Source organism: Mustela lutreola, chromosome 12 (assembly GCF_030435805.1).
Source record: "Mustela lutreola isolate mMusLut2 chromosome 12, mMusLut2.pri, whole genome shotgun sequence".
NCBI lineage: Eukaryota > Metazoa > Chordata > Mammalia > Carnivora > Mustelidae > Mustela > Mustela lutreola.
Window position 1 is genome coordinate 89,930,545 of NC_081301.1, and position 18,774 is coordinate 89,949,318.

Consider the following 18,774-nt stretch of genomic DNA (forward strand, 5'->3'; position numbering starts at 1 on the left):
GGAGTCCCCTCCACCTCTCAATCTGGGTTCTCCAGATGAACTTCTCAGAACTCCCTCAACTTCAAACACAAAACAGCCCCCAGTAGCCTCTGGGAAGTTTTGAGTCTTTTTTCTTCTTTTAGTTGAGGCTCTACAATTGCGTTTTACTCCCACCCCATGTTGGGGGTTACTCCCCAAGGCACAATCACTAAAAGACAGATGGGACTGGGGATTTCTCTTAGTCCCGGAACTGCAGGAATACAGAAGCTCACTGTTTTCTTAGAGGTGAAATGATGGCTCGGGCTCGTGCTACAGAAATGTGGACGTGGCACGTGAACGGGTCCAGTCACACACCGCCAATGCATCTCCTAGATGGAAGGAAACTTAGAGAAGCTAGGGGCCATGCTGCCTACCTTGACACTTAAAAAAAAAAAAAAATTTAGGCCTTGGAATCAGAGGTGAAAATAGTTTTCTGAGAGCCAGGGACTGTAGGCATTGGACCAAGAACCCGTGAGGCAGAACGTGAAATTTGGAATGTCCTTGAAGGACATACCCATTCTGGATGAGAACCACCATGTTGTGCCCAGTCTGGCAGAACATGTGCTGAAATCTCAGCTGCTGGCAGCACAGGGAGTCCCGGGCCTTGTGCCCGTGGTTCAGTGGCCTCCCAGAGTTCCATACCAACCAGCACACAGAGGACAGGCGTACTCGGGAGATGCTGCCGGTTAGATTCCAGATCGCCACAATGAAGTGAATACTAGAACAGAAAGGCAAATGAATCTTTTGGTGTTGCAGTGCATATAAAGTTCCGTTTACACTGCAGTCTGCTAGTGTGCAACAGGACTATGTCTAAAGAAGAATGCACATACCTTAATTAAAAAATCTGTCCTCGGGATACCTGGGTGGCTCATTTGGTTGAGCGTCTGCCTTCAGCTGAGGTCATGGTCTCAGGGTCCTGGGATTGAGTCCCACATTAGGCTCTCTGCTCGGGGGGAGCCTGCTTCTCTCCCTCCCTCTGCCTGCTTGTGCTCTCTCTCTCTCTCAAGTGAATAAAATCTTTTCTTTTATTATTATTATTAATTTATTTATTTTACATCTGTTCAGCATAGCAGTGTTCATTGTTTTTGCACCACACCCAGTGCTCCATGCAATCTGTGCCCTCCTTAATACCCACCACGTGGCTCCCCCAACCTCCCACCCCACCCCCCACCCCTTCAAAACCCTCAGATTGTTTTTCAGAGTCCATAGTCTCTCATGGTTCACCTCCCCTTCCAATTTCCCCCAACTCCCTTCTTCTCTCCATCTCCCCTTGTCCTCCACGTTATTTGTTATGCTCCGCAAATAAGCGAAACCATATGATCATGGACTCTCTCTACTTGACTTATTTCACTCAGCATAATCTCTTCGAGTCCCGCCCATGTTGCTACAAAAGTTGGGTATTCGTCCTTTCTGATGGAGGCATCATACTCCATAGTGTATATGGACCACATCTTCCTTATCCATTCGTCCATTGAAGGGCAACTTGGTTCTTTCCACAGTTTGGCTACCGTGGCCATTGCTGCTATGAACACTGGGATACAGATGGCCCTTCTTTTCACTACATCTGTATCTTTGGGGTAAATACCCAGTAGTGCAATGGCAGGGTCATAGGGAAGCTCTATTTTTAATTTCTTAAGGAATCTCCACGCTGTTCTCCAAAGTGGCTGCACCAACTTGCATGAAATCTTTAAAAAAAAAAAATCTGTCATTGCTAAGGAAGGGCTAACCATCACCTGAGCTTTTTGCAAACTGTGATCTCTTCACTGGTGAGCATTCTTGCCTTGATGTCGCGGGCTACTGACTGACCAGGGTGTGTCAGCTGCTGAAGGCTGGGGAGGCTGCAGCAATTTCTTAAAATAAGAGCAACGAAGCTTGTTGCATCGATGGACTCTTGCTTTCAAGAATCATTTCTCCATAGGCTGCGACGCTGTCGGGCAGCATCTTACCCGCGGCAGAACTTGCAGAATCGTCGTCGGTCCTCACCCCGCCTGCTGCTGCTCTGCCAGAGGTTTAGGTAAGAGTTTAAATTCTTTGCTGTCATTTCAACCATCCCCACAGCACCTTCGCCAGGAATAGGTTCCATCCCGAGAAACAGCCCATCTGTTCGGGTCATACCATGAGACCGCAGCCATCGGGCCCCACCTTCGGGCCGCACTTCTGGTCTTCCACACCCGCATTCCGTCCTCCGCTGAGTCTGAGCCTCTCCACGACATCTGTTAGGATCGGAATGCGCTTCTTCCAAGCTTCTTTTTATGTCGATACTTGAACCTCTTCCCATAAGTCATGAATGTTCTTTATGACACCGAGGACAGTAAATCCTTTCCAGAACATTTTCAAGGTACTCCGCTGAGATCCATCAGCTGCCACGACGTATGGCAGCTATAGCCGTAGGGAATGTATTTCTTAAGACTTGAACGTCAAAAATGGCTCCTTGATCCATGGGCTCCGGAATGGGTGTTTTTTAACAGGCACGAAAACATTCATTTCACTGTCCATCGCCATCAGAGCTGTTGGGTGCCCGGGTGCATTGTCCGTGAGCTGTAATATTTGAAGAGAATACTGTTTTCTGAGCAGTAGGTCTCAACAGTGGACTTGAAGTACTCAGTAAACCATGCTGGACGCATATGTGCTGTTGGTTCCCTCTACAGAGCACTGGAGGAGTAGGACTGGTCTCATTCTTAAGGGCCCTGAGATTCTCAGAACGCTAAGTGAGCACCAGCTTCAACGTAAAGTCACAGTAGCCCCTAACAAGAGGGTCAGACTGTCCTTTGAATCTTGAGGACAGGCTTTGAGTTCTCCAGCTACGTACGTCCTAGCTGGTACCTTCTTCTGATATAAGACTGTTTTATCTACATTGAAAATCTGTTGGTCTGGGTAGCCCCCGTCGGGAACCATCTCAGCTCGATCTTCTGGATTGCTGCCGCCGCCCCTGTCAGCGCGCGCTGCTTTGCCTGGCACTTTGATGCCGCGGACACAGCTTCCTTCCGTAAAACTCAGGAACCAACCCCTGCTAGCTTCAGACTTTTCCTCTTCACCTTCCTAACGTCTCACCCTTCACAAAATTGTAGAGAGTTAGGGCCTCGCTCTGAAATAGGCTTTGGCTTTGTTACAGGAGGTTTGGTCTTCTTTCCAGGCCACTAGAACTTTCTTCCTATGAGCAATAGGGCCGTTTCACCTTCTCACCCTTTATATATTCACTGGAATAGGGCTTTCAATTTCCTTCAAGAGCCTTTCTTTCGCAGTCCCGTCTTGGCTAACTGTTGGGTGCAAGAGGCCTAGCTTCTGGTCCTTCTTTATTTCCAACATGCTTTCCTCACCAAGCTTAATCATGTCTAGCTTTTGATTTAAAGAGACATGAGACTCTTCCTTTCTCTTGAACATTTAGAGGCCACTGCAGGGTTAGGAACTGGCCTAACTGCATATTGTGGCGTGCCAGGGAACAGGAAGGTCTGAGGAGGAGCCGGGGCAGTCAGAACACACATGTTGAGTTGGTTATCGGATGTGGGTGTGGTTTGTGGCTCCCCAAACCATTAGGGATCACTAAAATGAAGGTGCTAATGAAAAAGTTGGAAATGTTGTAAAAATTACCAGACTGTCACACACAGACACAAACTGAGCAAATGCTGTTGGGAAAATGGCACCGAAAGACTTGCTCTGCGCAGAATTGCTGCAAACCTTGAACTGGTAAAACCTGGAATGAAAAGACGCGCGCCTACACCGATGAGAAGAGACTCATGAAAAACGTTGGCACTCACTGTAGATGTCTCATGGGAATGAATTGAAGATTATGGTCCTTCATTTTTTTTTGAACTATTAATGTTGCAGTGATATTTTAACACAGCTCTCTGCCTGATTAATGTGTTTTCCAAAAGCCCAAGAGAAGTCTGAGGGCATCAATGATGTATATGGGCTGACAGTTCTACAGCGAACTTTCCGGCACTCGAGTGACTTCTGTTACTTGTAAATCCAAGTGGTTATCTTGTCACCTGATATGCCCAATAACCTTGGGGCCACAACAGAATTCACTCTGACCCCTGCTTATGCCCCAGTTGGAAAATGCTGGGGGAGTGAGCATAACCTTGGTTTCATTCGAAAAGCAGCACTGCCTCCGGATGAGACCACTGGATCCTCTTTCAGCCAGGTAGGAGGAAAGTAGAAAAAGCTCAGGGCTCTGGCCTTGGTCCAGAGGGTAGGAACTAGAAGCTATACCCCCATCAAGCTTTTCTGTCTCAGCACTTCTACTGGTACCACTTTTCTTTACAAAAAGACACCGTAGCCGTTAGGGGATGAGTCAAGAGTTCTCTGAAATTGCTACGTTGTAGTCCCAATTGCCATTACCTCACAATGTGACCCTCTTTGGAGGTAGGATGTTCACAGAGATAATTAGGTTGAAATAAGGTCACGAGGGTGAGCCCTTATCCAATACAACGGACGTCTTTACCCAAAGGGGAAATCTGGACACACACAGAGAAGCCCATGTGAGGACACAGCGTGAAGACGGTTCTCTCCAAGCCAAGGCGAGGCGCCGGGGAGGCCTCCTTCCCCCGTGGCCCTCAGAAGGAACCGACCCTGCCAACACCTCGCTCTCTGGCTTCTGGCCTCCAGAGCTGTGTGACAATACACTTCTGTTGTCTAAGCCACCTCGGTGGTGGTCCTTTATTACCACAGCCCTAGGAAAGCAATGCAGCAGCCATTACTGGGATTTAGAAAGTATTTTCGTTTTCTAAGTTAAAATCTCAGATAAGTAAAATCTTTAAAAAAAAATTTTTTTTAATGTATTTGACAGAGATCACAAGGAGGCAGAGAGGCTGGCAGAGAAAGAGAGGGGAAAGCAGAGAGCCCAACATGGGGCTCAATCCCAGGACGCTGAGGTCATGACCTGAGGTGAAGGCAGAGGCTTAACCCAGTGAGCCACCCAGGTGCCCCACGGATTTTTAAAATTCTTAATCCTATTCCTTCTTGGGGGTTCTTTCAAAGTACACAACGCCCCAGGCCTTGAGAGGCTGTAGGGGACGAGCTGTCAGATTCAAAGTGAAGGATTTGTCCACCTTGTATTGGTGGAGGTTCTGCTCAACCCGTAAAAAGAGCCTTTTCTCTGCTGAGTCCCCAGACTGCCAAGGGGCCTCTTTAAACCCCTAAGGGGCAGCGGAGGAGGGCACTGGTGTTTTTGCACCTGTTACCACTAGCCTCCAGTCCAGCTGGAAAGGTGGTGGGTGCTGGGCCTGTCCCAGGGTGCCACCTCTGACCCCCTCAGGGCCCGTGCAGCACTGAGTCTGTGAGAAAGGCCACGGGCAGGAAGCTTTCAGAGACACATTTGCTCTTTTTTTTTTTTTTTTTTTTTTAAATACAGTTTCAATTCAAGGACTTCCGCTACCGCCTCTGGCCCGCGGGCAGAGGCGCCTTTCTGCCAGTAGGTGGCAGTAGGGGCCGCCGCAAGCAGGAACAGGGACAAAATCCCCGTTCCTGTGAGGGTGTGCGTGTGGCAGTTCTGCCTGACGTTGCACAAGAAGGGAGAACACGCAAAGGCACCGAGGCGAGCGCCATGTGCAGACACAGGCAGAGATTAGGGCCGCACGGCAAAGAATGCCAAGGACTGCACGGAGTCACCGAAGGCTGGAAGCAGCCAGGAAGGATGGCTCCCGAGCGCCTTCAGATGGATGGAGCCTGGCCTTGCAGACACCTGCATCCGGACCTCCGGCCTCCACCACCACGACACTGTGGTTCTGGTGAAGCCGCCTGGATCCAGGGACTTGGTGTCTGGGCAGCCCTAGGAAACTAGCACAGGTAGCCACAAAAGCAGGGGAAGCCAAGCCCTCAGATCTCCCCTCCTGAGTCCTCCCGTTCACCCCACTCAGGCTTGTTTTGTTTTTAAATGAAGTGTATAATATTTACCACCTTCTCCCTTCGACCCGGTTTTCCTGTTCCTTCTCAGATCCCACAGGAGCGAACAGTAGGGGCAAGGAGCCCCTATTCACTAAGGCCCTGGGTAGGACTCAAGCTTGCTCTCCCTAGACTTCCCACGTGTTCCTAACGTGGTTCATGTTGAGTCTGCAATTTGTTTCCTGCAGGCTCAGTGCCTGGGGGCCTCCAAGGTCATACCACGAGAGACTGTTGTTTCTCAAATGTTTTTTTCCCAAGAGTTGGAAGGCTCAGGAGACCAGTAAACATTGGCTCCTGATGACAAGGAAGAATACGGAAACTGAGAGCCAAGACAGGAGCCGGAGGGAGATTCCGGAGGGAGTTGGGGATGTGGAGGGAAGTCAGTGCCAGGAGCGCCCCCCCCCCCCCCCCCATCGGCAGGAGCCTGAGTCAAGCTCACATACAGAGCTGACCTTGAAGAAGGCAGCCATCAAGCTGGCCTCTGAGGCCAGGAGTCATTGTAAAGCTAGGAGCCAACAACAAAAAATGTACCCTAGCCTAGCCAGCTGTCCTTCCATCACTAACTCCGATTCCCTTAGCTAATCCTTAAACAGTGGCTTAACACTGTTGGATTTAAAATTGATCCTGGGGTGACCTCCGATCGCGGACGGATGGCTTGCCTCGTACTCTGAAAGCCTGTGTTAGTGCGGGAATCACTTGTGGGTACCACGGGGCCAGACTCACTCACGCATCTTAGACATAATCTCCGGTCAGTGGCTTAAGAGGGCCAAGCACCTCTGGAGATAAAGGGTCCTATTTTGCTCTTCCTGAAATCTCTCCATTTCTTACCATTGGGGCCACCACTAGGGCGGAAGGAAACCGCATTCTGGTTGAACGCCTTACAAGCCCAAGGCAGTGGTTTGACTCTCCTCCTTGGCTCTCACTAAAATCTATCACAAACCCTCTGGCAGATGGGGATTCTAGCTCTCTGCTGAGAAGCAACAGAACTGCCCGTTTCAAATCAACACCCCTCGCAGCATCCAATCTGGCTCAGACAGGAGGGATTAAAGGCCCCGATACTCTCCGTAGAAGTCTTTAAGCTCCATGCCAGCGGAGCCCGATCCACAAAGGCAGCTTCTTCTGCCAGAAAGTTCCAGTGGGTTTTCTAAGACCCCTGTGACCTAATTTAAAGTGTTTTTCTTCTTTTTCTCCTACATAATGCTACGATAAGCTGTTAATTCAATCATTTTCACTTCTCTGCCACCGTTCATCCCGTGATCAAAGAGTCTTATTAGCCACCCTCAACACACATTAAATAATCAAGCTGTCCACCAGCTGCACAGGAGAGCCTTAATCTCCAGTGCAGGCCTGGCTAAGAAATGGCTTAACTGTTTCTTCTCCTTGGCCCACAGCTATTTTGGTACTTCAAACAGCCGTCTTGCAGAGACACCTATCAGGATGAAAGTACCTATCAGCGAGAGGATGTTAATAGGGAAAGTGTAAAAAAGAAAAGCGTATATAACCTTGAGACAAAAAGAAAGTCATTGTTTAGCGGCAGCCGCCTTTCCAACTTCTGTGTTACGACAAACGCGATCACGCTATCCCCCACTTACCCATCGGCTCCCTGCCAGTCATCCCCGTAACAATTCTCAGCTGGGTTTTGTTGGGGGTCCCTCTTTCCCTTGATACAAAATTGCATTCTACCTCAGGCAGAGAAGCTGCCCTAGGAACTCGAGTACCAACGACAGCGTCAGCCTTAGAATGCCCGAGACTGTTCGCAAAGTCGAATCGAGCTCTTACGAGCACTGCATGATAGCCCTGCACAGCCTGGTCATCTCTGCTCAATTCCTTCAAATACCCTAATTTGTGCCATCAACTCAAATTCAGCAGAAGAACGCATCTTTGGTCACTGGATAAAATCATCTTCAGAAACACACCCCTCCCCCACCTCCTCGATTTGAGTATTGGCAAATGAATCAGTCTGGAACTTTCTAGAGGGAAGGGGAATGGCCTTTTCACCTTTTTACAGATTTTGTTTATTTGACAGAGACCGCTCATGCAGGCAGGGGGAGAAGCAGGCTCCCCACTGAGCAAGAAGCCTGGTGCAGGACTTGATCCCATGATCGTGACCTGAACAGAAGGCAGATATTTAACTGACGGAGCCACCCAGACACTCCAGAATGGCCTTTCAAGCAGGCAGGATGACAACTAGGAACACGGAACCTGAACCCAGTGCTTTCTAAGAGTGACGGAACAATCAGCTGCCTTTTAAGGTAAACTATGATTTCAATTTCACGTCAAATCACAGCAGGAAGCAGGATAGCCAACCTCATTAATGCCTGTATCACGTGGGTGGACCCTTCAAGGGAAATGTCGCATGTTACCTGCTGTGCAAACATTAGCTGGTTTAAATGGTGTAGGCAGTATTCTATATCAGTATACAAATAACAGCACTGGGGAATTGGGGATATCTACTAGAAGAGAAACACTGTATCTTAAAGGAGAAGAAAAGAGTACAAGAGAAACAAAACTATGTCTCTTACAATTCTAACCATAAGGTCCCCACAGAAGCCTCCAACTGCCCTTCAAGAAAGGACGCCTTTGATGAAGAGGATTCTTTCTAGGTCCAGCGGAAGGTGAGACCAAGGTTTTCCTTTCTCCTGCTTATCTTTTCCGTTCGCTCCTTCACAGTAGAGAGGCACATGGCAATAGTGAGGGGACAGCAATGAGCTCCACCCTCTCAGAACTGGAAGAGCATGCAAAATAGAAAATAAAAACCTCCAGCGTGAAAACACACCCTGGAATTAGAAGTTCATGGTGCAGAACTTTCTAGATGTCTTGCCAAAAAATTTATGTTTAAATACTGTGCGGGTTTAGGATAGAGGAAGAGGGGATGACACAGCAAAATCTGGGAAGAGAGCTGTAGCTGCTCTGGTGAAACCTCCTCTTAGTGGAAGTCCACAGCATTTAGAGGAAGCCACAGCAGGCCAGAGCTGGAGAGGGTCATAGAGCGACTGAAGGATCCATTTTATGGATGAGAAAGTGGAGGCCCTGAAGGGGAGATCAATTCAAGATCAGGGATAAATGAGAGGCAGAGAGAGCCCCAGAACCCAGGTGCTTGCTTCTGCGGAATTAATTTATGGCGCGCTGGGTTCTGCAGCAGGGATGGGGCTACGTGAAAACACTAGACTCCCGGGGATCCACGAGGTCTCCATTACTGACAGGGAGACGTCATCTGTCTTTTCATTCCCACGGCCCCTCATGCGCATACAGTGTGTGTACAGGATGTGCCCTGCGGCAACACACTAACATTGAAACAGACGCGAGGACGCAACCCCTTCCATTAAGCCTGATGCTACAGATTTTAAAGACCTTAAATAATGCCACTTTTCTTAATTTGTTTTTGTCCGGAAAATAGTGATTTTGACAGAAATTTACTTAACATTTAGTTATTCTGAATGGATGATTACATAAATTGAGTACATATTAAATATTCTCATAAAAAAAATGTACTGACGGATGGAACCCACATACACAAAAACGCTTGGGTGGGATCCTCAATACTTTGGAAGATGTGCTGGTATTAAAGGTGTGAGAACATTGGTGCTAGAGCACTGACAGCCAGAAGCTTACACACACTGTTGCCAACGTAACTCTCCTGGCCCCTTCCCTCATCGGGTCCATGTGTCGCTTTACAAGGAACAGGATTCCAACCACATGGCCGGGAGACCCGGACACACAACCAGTGCCCAAGCCATAGGGACAGGTGCTCACGGGGCTGGGTTTCGGGAGAAGAGCACCAGGAGTGGGAGTCCAGTTTCCACCCTGCCCTTTGCCAGCTGTGAGAACTGGCCGAAGGGAGCCTCCATGTCCTTATCCGTGTGAACGGAGACCACCGTTCTGGAGCCACTTGTGTCCAGAAAGCAAACCCGGGGATAGTGGCTGGAGGCACAGGGGAGGCGCTCAGTTGTCCCTCGTTACTGTTCAAGACCCTGTGCTCTCCAGCAGCACCGAACTGTTCCCCTTACAATGCATTCTTGAATTTTCACCTTCGAAATTGACACATACACCACCACACAGGTCTCTTCACCCCCATCTGACTCTGTGTCCTCTTCTGTCTTAACTGCATGTTACCGTGTGTGATTTGGGCCAAGCCTTGAACTGAGTCTAATTTCTGTCTGGCAAAGGCAGTGTGATCCCTAATGCAGGCAGCGCAGCTCAGTCATTAAGAGCGGGCTTGGGGCGAGGTTCGGAGGGTTGGAACCCCAGCTCTGATCTCTGACCGGTTACTTGTTGCCTGGTCTGGGGCAAGTGGATAATCGCACGCGTGTTCCTTTCCTTTCTGTAAAATGGAGCTCCGGCGGCTTTGTAGCGGGTTGTGGGGGAATAAATGGCTTAAGACAAAGTATTTAGGACACTGCTCAGCTTGCAGGAAACATGGAAAAATGCTAAATAGCTTATCGTAAGTAGCTACAAAATAAGATTAGGCTCGATCAGCTTTTCTCCCCAAGCCTGGTGAGAATTTCTGTTGCCTTGTCTGCGCTGCTGTGGGACTCCCCTGGCTTCCCATGCCTGTGAACCGTGAGCAGCCCCGTGCTGGGAAGGCCGGGCAGAGGACCACCACCGCTGCCTCCTTCAGTTCTCAACTCCCTGCTTCCGTCATTCCTAACTGCTGCTCAAAGTGCTTTCAATTCTCTGCCAGTCAGTACTGGGGCTCTTCCCAGCTCTTCTGGAGGAAGCATGAACTTTTTATGAAAAGTCTGGCTTCTCCATGTCCAAGAAAGGTACAGAAGCACCATAAAATGAGACACCGGTAAAAGGACAGGAGCAGTTTTCTTACAAATGAAATGGAGAATACCAAGGAGGAGCAATCAAAATGACTAACGACAAGCTTTCCAGCAAAGGAGCAGGGGTAATCCATAGGGTAACTGGGATCAGTAGGGCCATTTAACTACCCTGTGATCTTCTGTTCCTCTGGGGAGGGTCACATGCTCCTGGTTGGTGCCAATCTGTTTTTTTAAAGACACAAGGAGCATGAACTCTTAGCTCATGAAGATCAGATTTCATTTAGTTTTTCAAATTTTCCATGGGACCAAAAAATTACTGTAAGTTTTTTCCTATTTAATTCCCTGCCTTCTTGGTTGTACAGAGGAACCAACTCTTCTGTAAGGATTTTAAAGTGCACCATAACTTATTTTAAAAAGTGGGGGCACTGTGGGGAGGAGGGTTGCCCAGTGGAAAAAAAATTCTGTTGGTGCTACAACCAGGATATTCAGAGGTTATTTTAAAAAAGTCCTTTCACAAGGATGGTTGTGGGGAGAGGGCTTCTATTCTCTATAAGGGGTCAAGGAAAGCCAATCTGAGATGTTTGGGCTGAGACTGAAGGACGTAATGGAGCAAGCTTGGGACAGCTAAGAAGGTGTATTTTCAGACAGTAAAGGCACATGCAAAGGTCCTGAGGCAGAGGCACAGTTGGTTATGGGAGGAATACCAAGGTCACTGTGGTTGGAACAGTATGGTTAAGGAAGACAGAGGCAGGGAAAGGAGGGCAGAAAACAGTGGCAGTGTAGATCAGACCATGCAGGGCCTTGAGGACATTGGAGCTTACTCCAGGAGAGGTGAGAAGGTGCTGGAGGGCTCTGTGATAACGAGCAGCATTTTTGGTGACCAAGGTCCTGTAGAGTATGCTTGAGGGAACAGAGGGCTGGGCTGGGGCGTAGAAGGGAGTGGTGGTGTGTGGTCAGGAGACATACCCAGAGGGGTTCCTGACATGGAGTTTGCACACTTAGGCTCGGCACAACTTAAAAGAGTAGAAAACCTGAAATCCACATTTGGTATCTCTTGTGAGTTTTGGTGCGGGTATGCAGAGATGCGGAGAATGTGCGTGGGACGGATTTTTTAGGGAAACATCCCTTCTTCTCTCTCACAGCTTAGTCCGTCCATCACACATACTTCTAGACCTCATCTAATAATTGACTTAAGTCACCGGGGACAACTGGGCAGGCGGTCAAGGGCGTTCACGGACACGATCATTCCTGATCCTCCAAGTGGCCCCGTAAGCTTGGCATTATTTCCCTCCTTTTGCAAACAGGGACACACAGAGAGGTGCCTGCCCAGGTCATGCCCCCGGTTGGTGACAACCGAGGGAGACGGCCAAGATTCTTTGGTGCTGACCTCTGGTTCTTGCCACAGCCCCGTTCTGGGCCTCTTAAGCTACCAATTTACCAAGGAAGTAACACAGAATTCCAGAAGATTCACGCACACAGCAGATACACTGAAGTCACAGAAGACATTACCATGGAGAAGCCCCATTTCACCTCACAATTCGGGGATCTGTTCTCTTCTTACCTAGAGGGATTTAGCTTCTTAGCCTACATACTCTCTTGTGGAATGTTCTGCATGAACTGTGTGAAAGCATGGCTTGTGGAAATCTCCCCCATGGTGCTAGTGATGGAGGGTCATGGTTTCTTTTAAAACCCCAGCCTGCCTGGCCTCACAGAACCCAGTCTTGCGTAAACTGTGGCCCCGGGCCCATCCGTAAACCAGAAGGAAGGGGGAAGAAACTAAAATTACTTACTAAATAGACATCCAGCACGGAGGCATCATCGTCTTGCGCTTCCAGAGCGTTCGGCTCAGAAGTCAAGTAGATGGTCCCCTCTTCCAAGGTAAATGTTGAACTGGAAGGTAACCCTTTACTGGAAAGACAAAGAAGAAAAATGAGTGCGTGGCCTCCAGCCCCAGCCCAAGATCCATGGAAACCTCCAAGTTGTGGATAAAGACGTGGAGTTCAGGAAAGCTTTTTGGGATTAAAAAACGATTTTGAGAGTTCAGAGGCAATACGGTCCTACCTGGAGATGGTTTAAGGAATTCGGTTATACTAGCTGTGTATCGCCCTGTCTGCTTCCCTGCATGGGACACTTACTTATACTTCTGAGAAGGGATCTGTGGGTCCTCGGCCTCGTGAGGGTGGAGGGCTGTCACACAGAGGCCCACCGGTCAGCTCCTTCAGCAGTGGGTTCCTGCTGCTTGGGTTTGCCACTTAGAGTACGCATGTTTTGCTGGTTTACAAAGATAACCTTGTGCACGATCAGTACTGGTTTCTCTCTCTGTACTCTTCTCTTTTCCTTTCAGGCACAAAACGTCCAATTCTATAGCAGCTGTCCAACTTAAATGTGCATCAGAATCCCTTTACAGATTTCTTGGGTTATTAAACCATCAGCTTTCAAGGGATGCTTCTCTGAGAACACTGTGTGCCGATGACCATGGCTCAAGTCATTTTCTGGATCAAAAGTAATGAGGCAGTGACGGGCTTTAATTGGCTTTTGCTTCTCAACAACTACAATGTCACCTACCAAAGAGGAATTACTTATCTACTTAAACAGCAAAGCTAGAAATAAGGTGGTCAGAAAATAGATAAGTGTGGGATGACTTCTGATTTTTATTCCTGGGGTTTTTTTTTTTTTTGCTCATATTTTATTTTTATCTAAGTAAAAAATCCCTAAATGCTGCTGGGTTATTTTATGAATATATCATTTATTCGATGAAGTTCAGAACTCCGTTTTCAAGATTGAGGAATAACCAAGAATATTCTGGAAGTGATTTTTCTTTTTCTTTAAGCTATATGCCCAAAGTGGGGCTTGAACTCACGATCCCAAGATCAAGAGTTGCCCACTCTGTTGAGCCAGTCAGACATTCCTGGAAGTGATTTTGCTTAAAAAATTCTTAATTTTTTCATACTACATGTGGTGTAAAATACAGCTAAAAGTCCTCTTCCTGCCGTCCTGTTGTGATCCCAAGTCACTCCCCTAGAAGTAAATCCATTATGTACATATTTTTCAGTCTAATATTTATCTTCTATTTTGGGTAACCATGAGTAAGCTAGCATGATTTAGAAAAAAAATGAGGGTATTCTTTGGGATTTACCAATTATTTTAGCTAAAATACACTGTGATTACAGAAGACATACACTGGACTTCCTCAGCATTCTATGGTCAAATTTGATCAAAATCAAACTTTACTTGTATTGTTTTTCACATGAAAATACTTTCCTATCTCAACAGCATAGTCTGAGCATTATTTGGGGGATGAAAATGACTTATATCCAGGTTCTGTAAAGAACTCTTAGAACAATAAAAGGACAAATCACCCAATTAAAAAATGAGTAAAGGATCTGGAGAGTCCTGCAAAGAAGAACTACAAATGCCAGTAAGTGTATGAAAAGATGCTAAACATCATTCATCCGAAGGGGAACTCAAATAAGAACTCTGGGGAGCTTCCCCTTCTCGCCCCCCGAGCTGCTGTCCTAAAGACAGGGGAGAGGAGGAGCTGGAGAGGACCTGAGGAAGACTGGGGAAGGGGGCAGCAGCTTTCGGAAACAGTCTGGTGGATCCTTAAAACTACGAACCCCAGCAATTCTACTCCTAGGTGTAGATCCAAGAAAAATGAAGACGTGCCCGCACTGAAGCTTGCCCACGAATGTTCCCAGTCACTGATATGGCCAACAACATGGCTCAATCTTGGAAAATGTTTGTGCTCCATGAAAGAAGCTGGTCATCAAGACCACATATTATGTGATTTCACTGATGTGAAATGTAGAGAAGAGGCCAATTTAGAGCGACGGAAGGCACATGGTGGCCAGGGGTGGGGGTGAGCGGGGGAGGACTAGGGAGTTACTGCTCCTGGGTGTGGAGTTTCTTTCTGGGCTACTGAAAATGTTCTAAAATTAGTTTTTAGCAATATACAACTTGGTGAGTAGACTAAAGCCACAGAAGTGTCTCCTTTTCAGTTTTAGAGACTGTGAAATATCTTAAGTAAAAATATTTCATGAAGCACCTAAGGGCCATGGTTTTAAAACTATTCTCCGCGCACAGTACCAGAAATATCAGAAATGGAGAGAATAGTTTAGGTCGCATTGTAGAGCTGTTTTGAGTAGATTCCAGTCGTTCAAAAAATGTTTTTCTTAATAGAGAAAAAACATTCCAGTCGACCTGGCAACACTCAGAATTGGGCTCTGAGCTCCCACTCTGCGGGGTGAACAGACCATGTGTGCAGGTGCGTGGAAGCCCGGGGAACCGTCTACGGTGTCACAGGACCAGCTGGTGTGGCACAGGTATGGGGCCTCCCTCCAGGGCACCCTCCGCTCTCTGGCCTTTTCTGTTTAAATCATCTCTCCCTGTCCCCGCACCCCTCCTTGGATTTGTCCCCCCAACACGTCTGCTTCACAGATGAGGGATCTGAAGACCAGGCAGGGAGGCGCAGGGACTTGCCTAAGGTCACACAGCCATTGAGTAGAGTTTAGGATCTGAATCCTGTTTTCCAATCAAGCACCCTTTCTAGGGCCAGCTAGCGGACATTTGAGAAATCTGCCATTGTAGAAACCAAGGCAGCAAAGGCAGAGGGGCCTAGGAACTCGGAAATAATCCCTGGATCCAGCAAAAACGAAGGAAGTAGACCGTGCTGGATGTGGCTGCCGAGATCTCGGTGTGAGGAGAGTAAAGATGGCCAGAACGGTTTGGGGGAAACTAGGCAGAATATGCTTTACAAATAAGTATTACTTTTCTTCCTTAAAAAGTTAAAAATAGAATCACCTTGTGATCCAGCAACCCCATTTCTGGGTATATACCCCCAAAGAAGAAAAACAGTCCGAGCTATTTGTTTACCCAAACTGTTTGTCTCCCCCGCCCCTGAAGCCCCATTCATATCTTAAAGCCCTAATGCCCAGTACTCCATCCGGAAACAAGGCCTTTAAAGAGGTAATTAAGGTGAAGTGAGATCATTGGGAGAGGCTCCAATCCAGTATGACTGGTGCCCTTAAAAGAATGGTGCAGCCTCTTTGGAGAACAGTGTGGAGATTCCTCAAGAAATTAAAAATAGAGCTTCCCTATGACCCAGCAATTACACTCCTGGGTATTTACCCCAAAGATACAGATGTTGTGAAAAGAAGGGCCATGTGGACCCCAATGTTCATAGCAGCAATGGCCACCGTCGCCAAACTATGGAAAGAACCAAGATGCCCTTCAGCGGACGAATGGATAAGGAAGATGTGGTCCATATACACTATGGAGTATTATGCCTCCATCAGAAAGGACGAATACCCAACTTTTGTAGCCACATGGACGGGACTGGAAGAGATTATGCTGAGTGAAATAAGTCAAGCAGAGAGAGTCAATTATCATATGGTTTCACTTATTTGTGGGGCATAACAAATAGCATGGAGGACAAGGGGTGTTAGAGAGGAGAAGGGAGTTTGGGGAAATTGGATGGGGAGGTGAATTATGAGAGACTATGGACTCTGAAAAACAATCTGAGGGGTCTGAAGTGGCGGGAGTGTGGGAGGTTGGGGTACCATGTGGTGGTTATTATAGAGGGCACTGATTGCATGGAGCACTGGGTGTGGTGCAAAAATAATGAATACTGTTTTTCTGAAAGTAAATAAATTGAAAAAAAAAAAAAAAAAAAGAATGGGAGCGGGGAATGCCTGCGTGGTTCATTTGGTCACGCATCTGACTCTGTTTCAGCTCAGGTCATGATCTCGGGGTGCTGAGATCGAGCCCCACACTGGGCTCTGTGCTCAATGTGGAGTCTGCTTCTCCTACTCCCTCTGTTGCTCCCCCCTGCTCCCCCTCATAAACAAATACAATACTTTAAGGGTTTTGGACAAAGACATGAACAAAGATGGGGTGAAGACCGGGGAGAAGACAGCCAAGGAGGGAGGCCTCAGGAGAAACCAACCCTGCCTCCCCCTTGATCTTGGACTCGTGGCCCCAGAACAGGGAGATAACACGTTGCTGTTGTTCAAGTGGCTTCGTCTCTGGCACTTCCTTAGGGCCGCCTTAGCAGAGGGACACACCCACATCCACAGCCTCACTCCCGGTGGCCAAGGGAGGGAAGCAGCCGGGATCCCCACTGACGGATGAGCAGATACACAGAACTGACGCGCACAACGCAGCACTATTCAGCCTTAGAAAGGAAGCCAGTTCCACGCAGCACGATTCAGCCTTGGAAAGCAAGCCAGTTCCGCCACACGTTAACGACAGACTCTGGAGGACTTTGTGCTACGTGGAATCAGCCAGACCTTAAAGGACAAATTCTGTGTAATTCTACTTCCATCAAATTCACAGAGGCAGACACGGGAATGAATGGAGGTTGCCAGGGGCAGAGGGTGGGGGATGGGGGCAGAGTTTCAGTTCTGTGAGATGAAGCGTTCTGGAGCCCCCGGAGCTCACTTGCACAATAATGTGAGTGCACATGACACTATCAAACTGTACACTTACGAACGGTGAAAGTGGGAATTTTGTTTTGTTTTAAGAGAGAGCAAGCAAGAGCAGGGGGGAGGGGAAGACTCCCCACTGAGCAGAGAGCCGGATGCGGGGCTCGATTCCAGGACCCTGGGATCAGGACCTGAGCCAAAGGCAGAGGCTTTACCAACTGAGCCACCCAGGTACCCCTGTTAATATGAATTTTACCACAATAAAAAGAGAATAGTATTGGGGAGTGCTATGAAGTGTGTAAACCTGGCGATTCACAGACCTGTACCCCTGGGGCTAATAATACATTATATGTTAATAAAAAATAAAAAAAAATTAAAAGAACAGTATTGAACAATCATTATTTAAGCTTCTAACATTTTAATTAAAAGAAATGACCTATGAAAGAACTCAGTAATATCTAGGACTATAGCCCTGTGCCAGTCCTCAGGCACGGATCCTGACTCGCATTCAGTGTATTCTGGATACCTGACACGAACACGTCTTGGCACAGAGGGAGAGCTACAGAACCCGTTCGCTCATCTGACAATACCGTGAGTGAGACCAGAGCACAGAGATGGCCGGTCCCTTCCCTGCAAGAGAACGTGTTTTAGGAAAACAAGTGCCCGGGCGGCTAGAGGCTCCCAGGGGCGGGCTTGAGCTCTGGCTCTTCTGGGTTGCGGCGCTACTGGAGACTGTCCTCACCCTGCCCGGAGCTCCGGGTTCCCACACAGAAAGTGAGGATAGTATCAAACCTGCAGAGTGGCTGGAGACATTAGTGGATGCACATCACGACCCCCACTCATGTGCCTGCGGTCTAGGTGCTAGGATGGAGCAAAGACCTTACACAGCGCGGGGCAGATGACGAGAGAAACACTCAGAGCGCGGAGGAGAGCCACGAGCGAGCCAGTGACACGGGGCATCTGTAAACTGCAAACTCCCCTTGCTCTGCTGCTACAGTTTTAAGGATCTCTGGCACGAGTCCGACACCAGGGGGCACAGGTATGTCCCCTTCTACTTCAGGGGGCACTGGCCTGCTCTCCGAGGCGCCCCGCCGCAGTGCGCCCCGCTCCCCGGCTGCTCTCTCTCCGGGTCACACGCTGCCTGCGCAGTCAGGTCTCCGCTTCCCCAACCCCCTGGAAAGGCTGGGAGTGGGCAGAGCTGCCTGCAGCGCAACTGCTTTTCAGCCACTTGCCTTGCAAGTCCTGCGGGTTTGTTTGGGGCTTCGGCTGGAACCGATAAGAATAATTCACTTTTACATTCTGTTACATTCTTAGCAAAGGGACTAGTAAAGGTTATACACACCGCTGAAGGTCATAGCTTTATCTTTCCTTTTTTTTTTTTTTTTAATTTTATTTGTCAGAGAGAGAGAGCACAAGCAGGGGGAGCAGCAGACAAACGGAGAAGCAGGCTCGCCTCTGAGCAAGGAGCCCGATGTGGGACTCCATCCCAGGACTCTGGGGTCATGACCTGCTGAAGGCAGCCCCTTAACTGACTGAGCCATCCAGGCGTCCGAAAGCTGTACCTTTCCTAATCAAGAAGTGCCTCACATAAAACAAAGTATTTGTGATTAAAAACCTTTTTATTATTTACTTGAATGTATATGTGAGTGTCCCTTGCTACTTAAAATTAATGAAATGTAAATATTAAA

The 18,774-nt window shown here is 48.1% G+C and overlaps 1 protein-coding gene and 1 long non-coding RNA gene across 14 annotated transcripts in view; one reads left to right on the forward strand and one right to left on the reverse strand.

Annotated features, from left to right (window-relative positions):
* Positions 1 to 17,628, forward strand: part of LOC131812394 (uncharacterized) — a 279,095-nt gene extending 261,467 nt beyond the window's left edge. For 5 of the 8 annotated variants that reach the window (XR_009346327.1, XR_009346323.1, XR_009346322.1 and 2 more), the window contains 4 exons: positions 1,937 to 2,032; positions 7,925 to 8,150; positions 8,436 to 8,513; positions 13,009 to 14,361. This is a non-coding gene — a long non-coding RNA (uncharacterized LOC131812394). Of the gene's footprint in view, positions 1 to 1,936; positions 2,033 to 7,924; positions 8,151 to 8,435; positions 8,514 to 13,008; positions 14,362 to 14,843 lie in introns of those variants that run through there. The other 3 variants (XR_009346325.1, XR_009346328.1, XR_009346324.1) reach the window with 2 other exon arrangements.
* Positions 1 to 18,774, reverse strand: part of PIP5K1B (phosphatidylinositol-4-phosphate 5-kinase type 1 beta) — a 323,529-nt gene that overhangs the window by 44,900 nt on the left and 259,855 nt on the right. For all 6 annotated transcript variants that reach the window (XM_059141853.1, XM_059141849.1, XM_059141850.1 and 3 more), the window contains one exon: positions 12,455 to 12,572. In XM_059141853.1, coding sequence (XP_058997836.1) covers positions 12,455 to 12,572 — 118 coding nt within the window. The remainder of the gene's footprint in view (positions 1 to 12,454; positions 12,573 to 18,774) is intronic.